The following is a 16,902-nucleotide window of genomic DNA, read 5'->3' as shown; positions in this document are numbered from 1 at the left end:
ACAATGATAAGTGACCTGTCATCATTTAGGCTGGGAATTCAGCACTGAGATTTATATTGTTTATTTTTATCTCCGGACCAGCACTCAGGGTATGAACCCTACTCATGATATGCATTGTGTTGGAGCTAGGAAAATAGGTCATGGGAAGGAGGATAGAGGGAGTAGTGTTTGTGGACATTTGAATTTTCCTACATTGAAACGGACAGGAATTACTTCGACAGGAAGTTTATTCACATACGGACGGTACGGCTGAAAAACGAATTTTCTCTGTAGTGTGTTGTGCGATCCACTGACCAATAGACCACGAATGGATGAGCCCTCACTGATGAACGCGTATTTCGTGAGAAACTACGGGTATCGGGGACAAGTTCCCTAATTTCATCAGAACACATTCCATTATAGTATCGATAGAACAGTGAAACACAACCCACATTGCGACGACGCTCCAGAGAATCAATAGAGTTGGATACCCTACTGTCACCGATAAGCACCTTCGCCCTCTCCTGTACGCGGTCGAGTAACTCTAAAATAGATTTCGAAGCACCGGCCCATACATGAGTATTGTATTCAATTTCAGGTTGAATATAAGTGGTGTAAATAGTAAGGAGATCAGATGAAGTGAAGTATTTCTTACACCGTCTTAGAAAACCGAAGCACTTGAAAAATGAGCCTTGTCCAGCGAACATCACACTGAATTCTCATGCCTAGAACATCGTGAGCTTCTGATTCCTTAATATTTACACCACCCATATAATGACTTCGAAGCAGGCACTATTGGCACTATTGGACTTATATACAAAATCACTTTTTTATTACCTAAAAATGTACTCAAGTTACTTAAGAATTATATAATAAACCGATCTGTCATCTCTTCACGATGATAAATTTCCGCTGGTGTACCACAGGGAAGTATTCTATAATACCATACAAGGTTGTCTTGTATAAGTCGGTTAGTTATAACAGGTAACTCACAATATCTTAATCTCGATCACTGATCACTCATATTTCTTAACTAAAATCGATTTTTTATATAAAAACTCAAAATATCAAAATTTGCTAATAACTTGGCCAATTAGCGTTTAATCAAGATAAGGACCTCGATCTGTGATCACTCATATTTCTGACCAAAAATCGATTTTTTATATAAAAACTCAAAATATCTAACTTCGCTAATATCTTGGCCAATAAGCGTTTAATCAAAAAAGGACCTCGCTCTGTGATCACTCATACATCTTAACAAAAATCCATTTTTTTATAAAAACTCAAAATATCTAAATTCGCTAATAACTTGGCCAATAAGCATTTAATCAAAAAAAGGACATCGATCTGTGATCACTCATATTTCTTAACAAAAATCGATTTTTTATATAAAAACTCAAAATATCTAAATTCGCTAATATCTTGACCAATAAGCGTTTAATCGAGAAAAGGACCTCGATCTGTAATCACTCATATTTCCTACCAAAAATCGATTTTTTATATAAAAACTCAAAATATCTAAATTCGCTTATAACTTGGCCAATAAGCGTTTAATCAAGAAAAGGACCTCGATCTGTGATCACTCATATTTCTGACCAAAAATCGATTTTTTATATAAAAACTCAAAATCTCTAAATTCGCTAATATCTTGGCCAATAAGCGTTTAATCAAGAAAAGGACCTCGATCTGTGATCACTCATATTTCTTAACAAAAATCGATTTTTTATATAAAAACTCAAAATATCTAAATTCGCTAATATCTTGACCAATAAGCGTTTAATCGAGAAAAGGACCTCGATCTGTAATCACTCATATTTCTTAACAAAAATCAATTTTTTATATAAAAACTCAAAATATCTAAATTCGCTTATAACTTGGCCAATAAGCGTTTAATCAAGAAAAGGACCTCGATCTGTGATCACTCATATTTCTGACCGAAAATCGATTTTTTATATAAAGACTCAAAATATCTAAATTTGCTAATAACTTGGCCAATAAGCGTTTAATCACTCATACATCTTAACAAAAATCCATTTTTTGTATAAAAATTCAAAATATCTAATTTCGCTAATAACTTGGCCAATAAGCAATTAATCGAAAAAAGGACCTCGATCTGTGATCACTCATATTTCTTAACAAAAATCGATTTTTTATATAAAAACTCAAAATATCTAAATTCGCTAATATCTTGGCCAACAAGCGTTTAATCAAGAAAAGAAGCTCGCTCTGTGATCACTCATACATCTTAACAAAAATCCATTTTTTGTATAAAAACTCAAAATATCTAAATTCGCTAATAACTTGGCCAATAAGCGTTTAATCGAAAAAAGGACCTCGATCTGTGATCACTCATATTTCTTAAAAACTCAAAATATCTAAATTCGCAAATATCTTGGCCAATAAGCGTTTAATCAAGAAAAGGACCTCGATCTGTAATCATTCATATCCAAACCAAACCTACCAAAAACCGATTTTTTATATAAAAACTCAAAATATTTAAATTCGCTGATAACTTGGCCAATAAGCGTTTAATCAAGAAAAGGACCTCGATCTGTGATCACTCATATTTCTTAACAAAAATCGATTTTTTTATATAAAAACTCAAAATATCTAAATTCGCTAATAACTTGGCCAATAAGCGTTTAATCAAGAAAAGGACCTCGATCTGTGATCACTCATATTTCTTAACAAAAATCGAGTTTTTATATAAAAACTCAAAATATCTAAATTCACTAATATCTTGACCAATAAGCGTTTAATCGAGAAAAGGACCTCGATCTGTAATCACTCATATTTCCTACCAAAAATCGATTTTTTATATAAAAACTCAAAATATCAAAATTCGCTTATAACTTGGCCAATAAGCGTTTAATCAAGAAAAGGACCTCGATCTGTGATCACTCATATTTCTGACCAAAAATTGATTTTTTATATAAAAACTCAAAATATCTAAATTCGCCAATACCTTGGCCAATAAGCGTTTAATCAAGAAAAGGACCTCGAGCTGTGATCACTCATATTTCTTAATAAAAATCGATTTTTTTATATAAAAACTCAAAATATCTAAATTCGCTAATACCTTGGCCAATAAGCGTTTAAGACATCGATCTGTAATCACTCATATCCAAACCAAACCTACCAAAAATCGATTTTTTATATAAAAACTCAAAATATTTAAATTCGCTGATAACTTGGCCAATAAGCGTTTAATCAAGAAAAGGACCTCGATCTGTAATCACTCATATTTCCTACCAAGAATCGATTTTTTATATAACTCAAAATATTTAAATTCGCTTATAACTTGGCCAATAAGCGTTTAATCAAGAAAAGGACCTCGATCTGTGATACTCATATTTCTTAACAAAAATCGATTTTTTTATATAAAAACTCAAAATATCTAAATTCGCTAATAACTTGGCTAATTAGCGTTTAATCAAGAAAAGGACCTCGATCTGTGATCACTCATATTTCTGACCAAAAATTGATTTTTTATATAAAAACTCAAAATATCTAAATTCGCTAATATCTTGGCCAATAAGCGTTTAATCAAGAAAAGGACCTCGATCTGTGATCACTCATATTTCTTAACAAAAATCGATTTTTTATATAAAAACTCAAAATATCTAAATTCGCTAATATCTTGACCAATAAGCGTTTAATCGAGAAAAGGACCTCGATCTGTAATCACTCATATTTCTTAACAAAAATCAATTTTTTATATAAAAACTCAAAATATCTAAATTCGCTTATAACTTGGCCAATAAGCGTTTAATCAAGAAAAGGACCTCGATCTGTGATCACTCATATTTCTGACCGAAAATCGATTTTTTATATAAAGACTCAAAATATCTAAATTTGCTAAGAACTTGGCCAATAAGCGTTTAATCACTCATACATCTTAACAAAAATCCATTTTTTGTATAAAAATTCAAAATATCTAATTTCGCTAATAACTTGGCCAATAAGCAATTAATCGAAAAAAGGACCTCGATCTGTGATCACTCATATTTCTTAACAAAAATCGATTTTTTATATAAAAACTCAAAATATCTAAATTCGCTAATATCTTGGCCAACAAGCGTTTAATCAAGAAAAGAAGCTCGCTCTGTGATCACTCATACATCTTAACAAAAATCCATTTTTTGTATAAAAACTCAAAATATCTAAATTCGCTAATAACTTGGCCAATAAGCGTTTAATCGAAAAAAGGACCTCGATCTGTGATCACTCATATTTCTTAAAAACTCAAAATATCTAAATTCGCAAATATCTTGGCCAATAAGCGTTTAATCAAGAAAAGGACCTCGATCTGTAATCATTCATATCCAAACCAAACCTACCAAAAACCGATTTTTTATATAAAAACTCAAAATATTTAAATTCGCTGATAACTTGGCCAATAAGCGTTTAATCAAGAAAAGGACCTCGATCTGTGATCGCTCATATTTCTGACCGAAAATCGGTTTTTTATATAAAGACTCAAAATATCTAAATTCGCTAATATCTTGGCCAATAAGCGTTTAATCAAAAAAAGGACCTCGATCTGTGATCACTCATATTTCTGACCAAAAATCGATTTTTTATATAAAAACTCAAAATATCTAAATTCGCTAATATCTTGGCCAATAAGCGTTTAATCAAGAAAAGGACCTCGATCTGTGATCACTCATATTTCTTAACAAAAATCGATTTTTTTATATAAAAACTCAAAATATCTAAATTCGCTAATAACTTGGCCAATAAGCGTTTAATCAAGAAAAGGACCTCGATCTGTGATCACTCATATTTCTTAACAAAAATCGATTTTTTTATAAAAAAACCCAAAATATCTAAATTTGCTAATAACTTGGCCAATAAGCGTTTAATCAAGAAAAGGACCTCGATCTGTGATCACTCATATTTCTTAACAAAAATCGAGTTTTTATATAAAAACTCAAAATATCTAAATTCACTAATATCTTGACCAATAAGCGTTTAATCGAGAAAAGGACCTCGATCTGTAATCACTCATATTTCCTACCAAAAATCGATTTTTTATATAAAAACTCAAAATATCTAAATTCGCTAATACCTTGGCCAATAAGCGTTTAAGACATCGATCTGTAATCACTCATATCCAAACCAAACCTACCAAAAATCGATTTTTTATATAAAAACTCAAAATATTTAAATTCGCTGATAACTTGGCCAATAAGCGTTTAATCAATAAAAGGAGTTCGATCTGTGATCACTCATATTTCTGACCGAAAATCGGTTTTTTATATAAAGACTCAAAATATCTAAATTCGCTAATACCTTGGCCAATAAGCGTTTAAGACATCGATCTGTAATCACTCATATCCAAACCAAACCTACCAAAAATCGATTTTTTATATAAAAACTCAAAATATCTAAATTCGCTAATAACTTGGCCAATAACCGTTTAATCAATAAAAGAAGTTCGATCTGTGATCACTCATATTTGTAGCTAAAAATCAATTTGTTTATATAAAAACTCACAAAATCTAAATTCGCTAATAACTTGGCAAATAAGCGTTTAATCAAGAAAAGGAGCTCGATCTGTGATCACTCCATTTCTCACCAAAAATTTATTTTTTATATAAAAACTCAAAATATCTAAGTTCGCTATTAACTTGGCCAATAAGCTTTTAATCAAGAAAAGGAGCTCGATATGTGATCACTCATATTTGTAGCCAAAAATCAATTTGTTTATATAAAAACTCATAAAATCTAAATTCGCTAATAACTTGGCCAATAAGCGTTTAATCGAGAAAAGGAGCTCGATCTGTGATCACTCAATTTCTCACCAAAAATTTATTTTTTATATAAAAACTCAAAATATCTAAATTCGGTAATAACTTGGCCAATAAGCGTTTAATCAAGAAAAGGACCTCGAACTGTGATCACTCATATTTCTTAACAAAAATTTATTTTTTTGTATAAAAACTCAAAATATCTAAATTCGCTAATAACTTGGCCAATAAGCGTTTAATCAAGAAAAGGACCTCGATCCGTGATCACTCATACATCTTAACAAAAATCCATTTTTTGTATAAAAACTCAAAATATCTAAATTCGCTAATAACTTGGCCAATAAGCGTTTAATCGAAAAAAGGACCTCGATCTGTGATCACTCATATTTCTTAAAAACTCAAAATATCTAAATTCGCAAATATCTTGGCCAATAAGCGTTTAATCAAGAAAAGGACCTCGATCTGTAATCATTCATATCCAAACCAAACCTACCAAAAACCGATTTTTTATATAAAAACTCAAAATATTTAAATTCGCTGATAACTTGGCCAATAAGCGTTTAATCAAGAAAAGGACCTCGATCTGTGATCGCTCATATTTCTGACCGAAAATCGGTTTTTTATATAAAGACTCAAAATATCTAAATTCGCTAATATCTTGGCCAATAAGCGTTTAATCAAAAAAAGGACCTCGATCTGTGATCACTCATATTTCTGACCAAAAATCGATTTTTTATATAAAAACTCAAAATATCTAAATTCGCTAATATCTTGGCCAATAAGCGTTTAATCAAGAAAAGGACCTCGATCTGTGATCACTCATATTTCTTAACAAAAATCGATTTTTTTATATAAAAACTCAAAATATCTAAATTCGCTAATAACTTGGCCAATAAGCGTTTAATCAAGAAAAGGACCTCGATCTGTGATCACTCATATTTCTTAACAAAAATCGATTTTTTTATAAAAAAACCCAAAATATCTAAATTTGCTAATAACTTGGCCAATAAGCGTTTAATCAAGAAAAGGACCTCGATCTGTGATCACTCATATTTCTTAACAAAAATCGAGTTTTTATATAAAAACTCAAAATATCTAAATTCACTAATATCTTGACCAATAAGCGTTTAATCGAGAAAAGGACCTCGATCTGTAATCACTCATATTTCCTACCAAAAATCGATTTTTTATATAAAAACTCAAAATATCTAAATTCGCTAATACCTTGGCCAATAAGCGTTTAAGACATCGATCTGTAATCACTCATATCCAAACCAAACCTACCAAAAATCGATTTTTTATATAAAAACTCAAAATATTTAAATTCGCTGATAACTTGGCCAATAAGCGTTTAATCAATAAAAGGAGTTCGATCTGTGATCACTCATATTTCTGACCGAAAATCGGTTTTTTATATAAAGACTCAAAATATCTAAATTCGCTAATACCTTGGCCAATAAGCGTTTAAGACATCGATCTGTAATCACTCATATCCAAACCAAACCTACCAAAAATCGATTTTTTATATAAAAACTCAAAATATCTAAATTCGCTAATAACTTGGCCAATAACCGTTTAATCAATAAAAGAAGTTCGATCTGTGATCACTCATATTTGTAGCTAAAAATCAATTTGTTTATATAAAAACTCACAAAATCTAAATTCGCTAATAACTTGGCAAATAAGCGTTTAATCAAGAAAAGGAGCTCGATCTGTGATCACTCCATTTCTCACCAAAAATTTATTTTTTATATAAAAACTCAAAATATCTAAGTTCGCTATTAACTTGGCCAATAAGCTTTTAATCAAGAAAAGGAGCTCGATATGTGATCACTCATATTTGTAGCCAAAAATCAATTTGTTTATATAAAAACTCATAATATCTAAGTTCGCTATTAACTTGGCCAATAAGCTTTTAATCAAGAAAAGGAGCTCGATATGTGATCACTCATATTTGTAGCCAAAAATCAATTTGTTTATATAAAAACTCATAAAATCTAAATTCGCTAATAACTTGGCCAATAAGCGTTTAATCGAGAAAAGGAGCTCGATCTGTGATCACTCAATTTCTCACCAAAAATTTATTTTTTATATAAAAACTCAAAATATCTAAATTCGGTAATAACTTGGCCAATAAGCGTTTAATCAAGAAAAGGACCTCGAACTGTGATCACTCATATTTCTTAACAAAAATTTATTTTTTTGTATAAAAACTCAAAATATCTAAATTCGCTAATAACTTGGCCAATAAGCGTTTAATCAAGAAAAGGACCTCGATCCGTGATCACTCATACATCTTAACAAAAATCCATTTTTTGTATAAAAACTCAAAATATCTAAATTCGCTAATAACTTGGCCAATAAGCGTTTAATCGAAAAAAGGACCTCGATCTGTGATCACTCATATTTCTTAAAAACTCAAAATATCTAAATTCGCAAATATCTTGGCCAATAAGCGTTTAATCAAGAAAAGGACCTCGATCTGTAATCATTCATATCCAAACCAAACCTACCAAAAACCGATTTTTTATATAAAAACTCAAAATATTTAAATTCGCTGATAACTTGGCCAATAAGCGTTTAATCAAGAAAAGGACCTCGATCTGTGATCGCTCATATTTCTGACCGAAAATCGGTTTTTTATATAAAGACTCAAAATATCTAAATTCGCTAATATCTTGGCCAATAAGCGTTTAATCAAAAAAAGGACCTCGATCTGTGATCACTCATATTTCTTAACAAAAATCGATTTTTTTATATAAAAACTCAAAATATCTAAATTCGCTAATAACTTGGCCAATAAGCGTTTAATCAAAAAAAGGACCTCGATCTGTGATCACTCATATTTCTGACCAAAAATCGATTTTTTATATAAAAACTCAAAATATCTAAATTCGCTAATATCTTGGCCAATAAGCGTTTAATCAAGAAAAGGACCTCGATCTGTGATCACTCATATTTCTTAACAAAAATCGAGTTTTTATATAAAAACTCAAAATATCTAAATTCACTAATATCTTGACCAATAAGCGTTTAATCGAGAAAAGGACCTCGATCTGTAATCACTCATATTTCCTACCAAAAATCGATTTTTTATATAAAAACTCAAAATATCAAAATTCGCTTATAACTTGGCCAATAAGCGTTTAATCTCGAGCTGTGATCACTCATATTTCTTAATAAAAATCGATTTTTTTATATAAAAACTCAAAATATCTAAATTCGCTAATACCTTGGCCAATAAGCGTTTAAGACATCGATCTGTAATCACTCATATCCAAACCAAACCTACCAAAAATCGATTTTTTATATAAAAACTCAAAATATTTAAATTCGCTGATAACTTGGCCAATAAGCGTTTAATCAATAAAAGGAGTTCGATCTGTGATCACTCATATTTCTGACCAAAAATTGATTTTTTATATAAAAACTCAAAATATCTAAATTCGCTAATAACTTGGCCAATAACCGTTTAATCAATAAAAGAAGTTCGATCTGTGATCACTCATATTTCTTAACAAAAATCGATTTTTTACATAAGAACTCAAAATATCAAAATTCTCTAATAACTTGGCCAATAAGCGTTTAATCAAGAAAAGGACTTCGATCTGTGATCACTCATATTTCTTAACAAAAATCCATTTTTTATATAAAAACTCAAAATATCTAAATTCTCTAATAACTTGGCCAATAAGCGTTTAATCAAGAAAAGGACCTCGATCTCTGATCACTCATATTTCTTAACAAAAATCGATTTTTTACATAAAAACTCAAAATATCAAAATTCTCTAATAACTTGGCCAATAAGCGTTTAATCAAGAAAAGGACCTCGATCTGTGATCACTCATATTTCTTAACAAAAATCGATTTTTTACATAAAAACTCAAAATATCAAAATTCTCTAATATCTTGGCCAATAAGCGTTTAATCAAGAAAAGGACCGCGATCTGTGATCACTCATATTTCTGACCGAAAATCGATTTTTTATATAATAACTCTAAATATCTAAATTCGCTAATAACTTGGCCAATAAGTGTTTAATCAAGAAAATGACCTCGATCTGTGATCACTCATATTTCTGAGAAATAGATTTTTTATATAAAAACTCAAAATATCTAAATTTGCTAATAACTTGGTCAATAAGCGTTTAATCAAAAAAAGGACCTCGATCTGTGATCACTCATATTTCTTAACAAAAATCGATTTTTTATATAAAAACTCAAAATATCTAAATTCCCTAATATCTTGGCCAATAAGCGTTTAATCAAGGAAACCACCTCGATCTGTGATCACTCATATTTCTGACCGAAAATCGATTTTTTATATAAAAACTCAAAATATCTAAATTCGCTTGGACAATAAGCGAAGAAAAGGACCTCGATCTGTGATCACTCATATTTCTTAACAAAAATCGATTTTTTTATATAAAAACTCAAAATATCTAAATTCGCTAATATCTTGGCCAATAAGCGTTTAATCGAAAAAAGCACCTCGATCTGTGATCACTCATATTTCTTAACAAAAATCGATTTTTTATATAAAAACTCAAAATATCTAAATTCGCTAATATCTTGGCCAATAAGCGTTTAATCAAGAAAAGGACCTCGAACTGTGATCACTCACATTTCTTAACAAAAATCGATTTTTTATATAAAAACTCAAAATATCTAAATTCGCTAATATCTTGGTCAATAAGCGTTTAATGAAGACAAGGACCTCGATCTGTGATCACTCATATTTCTGACCAAAAATAGATTTTTTATATAAAAACTCAAAATATCTAAATTCGCTAATATCTTGGCCAATAAGCGTTTAATCAAGAAAAGGACCTCGATCTGTGATCACTCATATTTCTTAACAAAAATCGATTTTTTATATAAAAACTCAAAATATCTAAATTCTCTAATATCTTGGCCAATAAGCGTTTAATGAAGAAAAGGACCTCGATCTGTGATCACTCATATTTCTGACCGAAAATCGATTTTTTATATAAAGACTCAAAATATCTAAATTCGCTAATATCTTGGCCAATAAGCGTTTAATCAAGAAAAGGACCTCGATCTGTGATCACTCATATTTCCGACCGAAAATCGATTTTTTATATAAAGACTCAAAATATCTAAATTCGCTAATATCTTGGCCAATAAGCGCTTAATCGAAAAAAGGACCTCGATCTGTGATCACTCATATTTCTGACCGAAAATCGATTTTTTATATAAAAACTCAAAATATCTAAATTCGCTAATATCTTGGCCAATAAGCGTTTAATCAAGAAAAGGACCTCGATGTCCTTTTTTCGATTAAACGCTTATTGTTTAATCGAAAAAAGGACCTCGATCTGTGATCACTCATATTTCTTAACAAAAATCAATTTTTTATATAAAAACTCAAAATATCTAAATTCGCTAATATCTTGGCCAATAAGCGCTTAATCGAAAAAAGGACCTCGATCTGTGATCACTCATATTTCTGACCGAAAATCGATTTTTTATATAAAAACTCAAAATATCTAAATTCGCTAATATCTTGCCCAATAAGCGTTTAATCGAAAAAAGGACCTCGATCTGTGATCACTCATATTTCTTAACAAAAATCAATTTTTTATATAAAAACTCAAAATATTTAAATTCGCTTATAACTTGGCCAATAAGCGTTTAATAAAGAAAAGGACCTCGATCTGTGATCACTCATATTTCTTAACAAAAATCGATTTTTTATATAAAAACTCAAAATATCTAAATTCGCTAATATCTTGGCCAATAAGCGTTTAATCAAGAAAAGGACCTCGATCTGTGATCACTCATATTTCTTAACAAAAAACTCTAAATATCTAAATTCGCTAATAACTTGGCTAATTAGCGTTTAATCAAGAAAATGACCTCGATCTGTGATCACTCATATTTCTTAACAAAAAATTTATTTTTTATATAAAAACTCAAAATATCTAAATTCGCTTATAACTTGGCCAATAAGCGTTTAATCAAGAAAAGGACCTCGATCTGTGATCATTCATATTTGTGACCGAAAATCGATTTTTTATATAAAGACTCAAAATATCTAAATTCGCTAATATCTTGGCCAATAAGCGTTTAATCAAAAAAAGACCTCGATCTGTGCTCACTCATATTTCTTAACAAAACTCGATTTTTTATATAAAAACTCAAAATATTTAAATTCGCTAATATCTTGGCCAATAAGCGTTTAATCAAGAAAAGGACCTCGATCTGTAATCACTCATATTTCTGACCGAAAATCGATTTTTTATATAAAAATTCAAAATATCTAAATTTGCTAATAACTTGGCCAATAAGCGTTTAATGAAGAAAAGGACCTCGATCTGTAATCACTCATATTTCCTACCAAAAATCGATTTTTTATATAAAAACTCAAAATATCTAAATTCGCTAATAACTTGACCTATAAGCGTTTAATCAAGAAAAGGAGCTCGATCTGTGATCACTCATATTTCTTAACTAAAATCGATTTTTTATATAAAAACTCAAAATATCTAAGTTCGCTAATATCTTGGCCAATAAGCGTTTAATCAAGAAAAGGACCTCGATCTGTGATCACTCATATTTCTTAACAAAAATCCATTTTTTATATAAAAACTCAAAATATCTAAATTCGCTAATAACTTGGACAATAAGCGTTTAATGAAGAAAAGGACCTCGATCTGTGATCACTCATATTTCTTAACAAAAATCCATTTTTTATATAAAAACTCAAAATATCTAAATTCGCTAATAACTTGGTCAATAAGCGTTTAATCAAAAAAAGGACCTCGATCTGTGATCATTCATATTTCTGTCCGAAAATCGATTTTTTATATAAAAACTCGAAATATCTAAATTCGCTAATAACTTGGCCAATAAGCGTTTAATCAAGAAAAGGACCATTCATTATCATTTCACCTATTATTTTTTAAGATATTTTTAAAGTAAATTCGAAATATAATATTGTTTTGGCTAGTCATATATCTTATGATATCATGGTTTTCCATTAACATATTATGGTTGAGGTGTAATAAAAGCCATCCTTGTTCTTTGATTATAAATCGAAGTACCCGCTTTCCAAATAAAACACTTGTTCACCTCTTTATATATTTATTGTACTTTTTAATATTTTTTACCATTTTATTTTCTTTTCAATATTTTATCATTTTCATTTTTAAATAAAATGTTTTTTATTATATATGCGGTTTAATTCCTTTTCATTTTTTTTTTGGTTTTAAATATATATATTTGAATGTATATATGTATTTAATAGATTTCTAATCATCGTCATAATAATCGCCTTTTTTGTATCAATAATAACAGCTCGACTAAAGCATTTAATTTGTTTGGTTTTTTTTTTTGTAATTTTTATTAATTTATTTGTAATTTTCAATGACATAATTTTGTTTGTTTTTTTTTGGGTTTTTTTTCTTTATTTTTTTTTTTTTTTTTTGTAATACAGTCTACATTTTATGTTTTATGCTAAATATCTTTTCTTTGTTTAATTTTATTACATATTTTTACGCTGTTTTGTAATTAAACTTAATAATTAACTGTATTTAAATACATCATTATAATAATTAAGAGTAATGTGGTTTAAAGGAAGGGATTTATTGGGAGAGAGAGAGAGAAAGGGAGTGAAAGAGAGGAATAATTTTAATAAGAATGAGAAAAACGGAGCATGTTATTTGTTTTCTTTACTGTAATTACTGTGTTAGTTGTAATAATTATTGAATTTCTTTTTAAGTTTTTTATTTGTAGAGGAATTTTTAGGAGAGAGTATGATTTATTATTTAATTAGGATTTGTTTTAAGTGGTGGTAGTTAGTATTTTTATATTGTAATATTTAATTTTAGTTTAAGATAATATAGACTTAACATTAAATATATTTATGTATTTATTTATAAACTATGCAAGAATAACAACAATTTCAATTTTTTTTTTTATTTTCTTTTTTTATTATTTTAATAATTTTACTTAATTTTATAATTAAAAATATTTTGGTTTATTTAGTATTTTATTATTGATATTTTTATTATATAAATGAGCTTTTATGTTAGCTTCTTTTTTTGTGTTTTGTTTTAATTTCTAAATAATTTGTTTAAGTGCTTTGGTTTTAAATATTTTTCTTTTTTCAATTTTGGCTGTTTTTTTAGATAATTTTATTTAAAATATATGTAATTGTATGTGGCTTTGTTTTTAATTTTGTGTTTAACTTAAAATATTGAAACAAAATATTTTTATTTTCATAACTGAGTTGAGTGTTGAGTTTTTTTTAAAAAAATAAATAAAAATAAGTTCTTTGTTTTGTTGCAGGTTGTTGCTGTAAATAAATTGTTTTTTCTTTAAACGGTGGTTTCAATTTGTTTTATTTTTCTGTTTAGTTATAAGTTTCTGTTAAATGTTTTTATATAAATATTTTTCTACTTTTGTTTTTAAATATTTCTTGTTAAATGTTAAGGTTTTTTTGATTTTAGGCTGTTCTGTTTGTTATGTGTTAAAGATTTTATAATTCTTAAGTGTTTCTTTATTTAGTTAAGTTTTTTTTTCATTATGATTTAAATATAATAAATATGTTAGAGGTTTTTTTTAATGTATTGTTTGCAAAATTGTCCTTAACAACCGGTAGTAGTAATTTATTGAATTTCAAGTAATTTGTTTAGCTCTTTTTTATATTTTTTTGGTATTTTGTTGTCAAATACATTTTTCTAAAATAAATAAATTTAATATGTTATTAATACAGAGGAAATTATTTGCTAGAGCAAACCTTTAAGCCCTTTAACAGAACTAGTTTTATATTTTCATTTCATTATTCAGCAGAGACTTATATTTTACTTCCATAGACCTATTAAATATCTCCATTTTATTTGGGGAAAAGGCATCCTGATGATGTGACCTAAGCAACCAGTGAAATGCGCTAGGATTCCAACAATATCTTGTGAATTTAAGTGAATACAAGGATGACAATTGAACTTCCTTCTGTTTTTGCAAATATTTTTCTTCATATATTAAATTTAGCATTTAGTTATATGATTACATAAAATCTATACGAAATTGCCTTTCAAAAAAGATATAAAAGCAAAAAATCGCTTACAAAATTTTCATGTTACTAAATCTCAGGCCACATTTAAAAGAATTCCAGAAAAAATTGTTTTCGCTTTCGAGAAACTTTGCAAGAGCTGTGATAACATATACCCATTCTCCATTGCCGACAAAAAATGTAAAAATGTTTGGCAAAATTTGGAAATTTCCATTTTTAAATATTAAATTACTTCTTTTTTAAGCTTAAGTTCTTTATTATAATAATCTCTGTATTTGTATTTCAATATTTCGCTACATCATTGTATACCACCCAGAGCTATAAATGAATCATTCTTTTTTGATTTTAATTCATTATGAATTCATTTGAATTAATTCTTTTCACAACAAAAGAGAATTTTATGAAATTTGAATCTATTCAAACGAATTAGGCAGAAATGAATTTCAATTCATTTAAAATTCAAAAGAATTTGTTAAAGTAAATTACCAATTTCCAATTTTTTTTAATTCATTCAAATGAATTAGAACAATGAATGGCAATTGAAATGAATGAAATCAAAAATATGTTGCAATCAATAAAGTTCAAGAGCAGATCTAGTTTGAAAAAATTAAATTTTGAAAAATATTTAAAAACTGTTATTTTTATGGATTTTTTTAAATTGAATTACACTAAAATATTGGGTCCAGTGATATAATTGCAAAATAATAAATAAATTGAAATTAAATAAATATTGGTAATATTTTCATCAGCAGCAATCAAAAATTTTTAAAAATAAAGCTTGAATAATAATTATAATTTATATGTCCAATTCACAATCGGTGTAAAAAATACAACATACAACTATACAACGCTACGACACCGATTGTGAATTAGGCAATATTTTTGTTTGTATAATATCTTTGGGGGAAAGTTTTCCTGATGATCTGGCCTAAGCAACCAGTGAAATGCGCATAGGAACTAGCTTATGCCCCAACAATAAATTGTGAATTTATCCAGAATATTTTTTTACTGGAAATTTTTAACATTAAAATATTCGATTTTATTAGGCTAATTTTTCAAATAAATAACATTTGTATTGCTGCTTTATTTCATTTCAGATTGAAATTGAAAAATAATAATTCTAAATTTAAGTTAAATCTTAACAACTGTAACATATCAATTAGCTGGTTCCAACAAACAAAATTAACGTTTAATAGTCATATTTATTAATTCTATATAATGGTCAACCTTCAAAAGCACACACACTCTTACAAATTGCAATTACAAATTGAGAGTAATTTTGCATTTCCTGTATTTTTCTATTGTTTATATCATGATTTGCATTTTTTGTAAACCAGTTTGTTTTCAAAAGAGAGCTGACTCTCTGCTTCCATTGTTTATGTTTTAAAACGGGAATTCTTGTTTTCATTTTGTAAAAATCCTGTTAGTTTGTTTACATTTGTAAATAAAGAGCCAGAGAGGAGAGTTAGTTTATGCGCTTAAAAAATCCTGTTTTTTACATTTTCAAATTATTCGTTACATGCTTAAAATAATATAAATTCATTCTACGTTTCCTTCTTAGTTTTCTTAGTTAAAGACGCTTTTATTTACATATGTATATTAATAATACTTATTTCTTAAATTCATCTAGAATTTTGTTTTCATTAACACAAGCCATTCCTTAAATTAGTTATGTTTCTAGTATTATCGTAATTATTATTTATGTTTATTTATGTATAATATGTATTTTTAATAAAGTTGTTTAGTATTTTAGTTAACAACATGAAGATAAGCAAAAACATTTATTTATTTTTTTGGGGGAATTTTTTAAAATTTTATATTTTTTTTGTAATTTTTTTTTTATTTTTCATTTTAAATATTTTTTTGTTTTATTAAAAATCCAACAACAATAAGCTTTTTTTATAAAGACATTTAATTTGTTTAAGTATCAGTTATTATTTTGTTATTATTAATAATTTTTAAATATGTATGTATGTATTTCGGTTAAATAGACACCAAGAATAATAATTTATATTTATATTATTTTTAAATATTTTACTAAAAATACATTTGCTTAATTTTTTTGTGTATAAGTACATATATTTATTTGTGTATTTGTTTGTTACTCCTTAATGCTATATGAAATTTGATTTGT

The 16,902-nt window shown here is 27.9% G+C and overlaps 1 protein-coding gene across 1 annotated transcript; it reads right to left on the bottom strand.

The window, feature by feature from the left end:
• Positions 1-230: 230 nt before the first annotated feature.
• Positions 231-686, bottom strand: LOC135956806 (uncharacterized). Its single transcript, XM_065507393.1, has one exon. It carries the CDS (start codon positions 684-686, stop codon positions 231-233), a length of 456 nt encoding a protein of 151 aa, XP_065363465.1.
• Positions 687-16,902: the final 16,216 nt, after the last annotated feature.

Source organism: Calliphora vicina, chromosome 4 (assembly GCF_958450345.1).
Source record: "Calliphora vicina chromosome 4, idCalVici1.1, whole genome shotgun sequence".
In the NCBI taxonomy this organism is placed as follows: domain Eukaryota; kingdom Metazoa; phylum Arthropoda; class Insecta; order Diptera; family Calliphoridae; genus Calliphora; species Calliphora vicina.
The sequence above is the reverse complement of the archived record's forward strand: the minus strand, read 5'-3'. Positions and strand labels throughout refer to the sequence as shown.

Bases quoted from the DNA above. Each gene is read 5' to 3' on its own strand.
- LOC135956806 (XM_065507393.1), bottom strand. From the start codon at position 686: ATGTTCGCTGGACAAGGCTCATTTTTCAAGTGCTTCGGTTTTCTAAGA.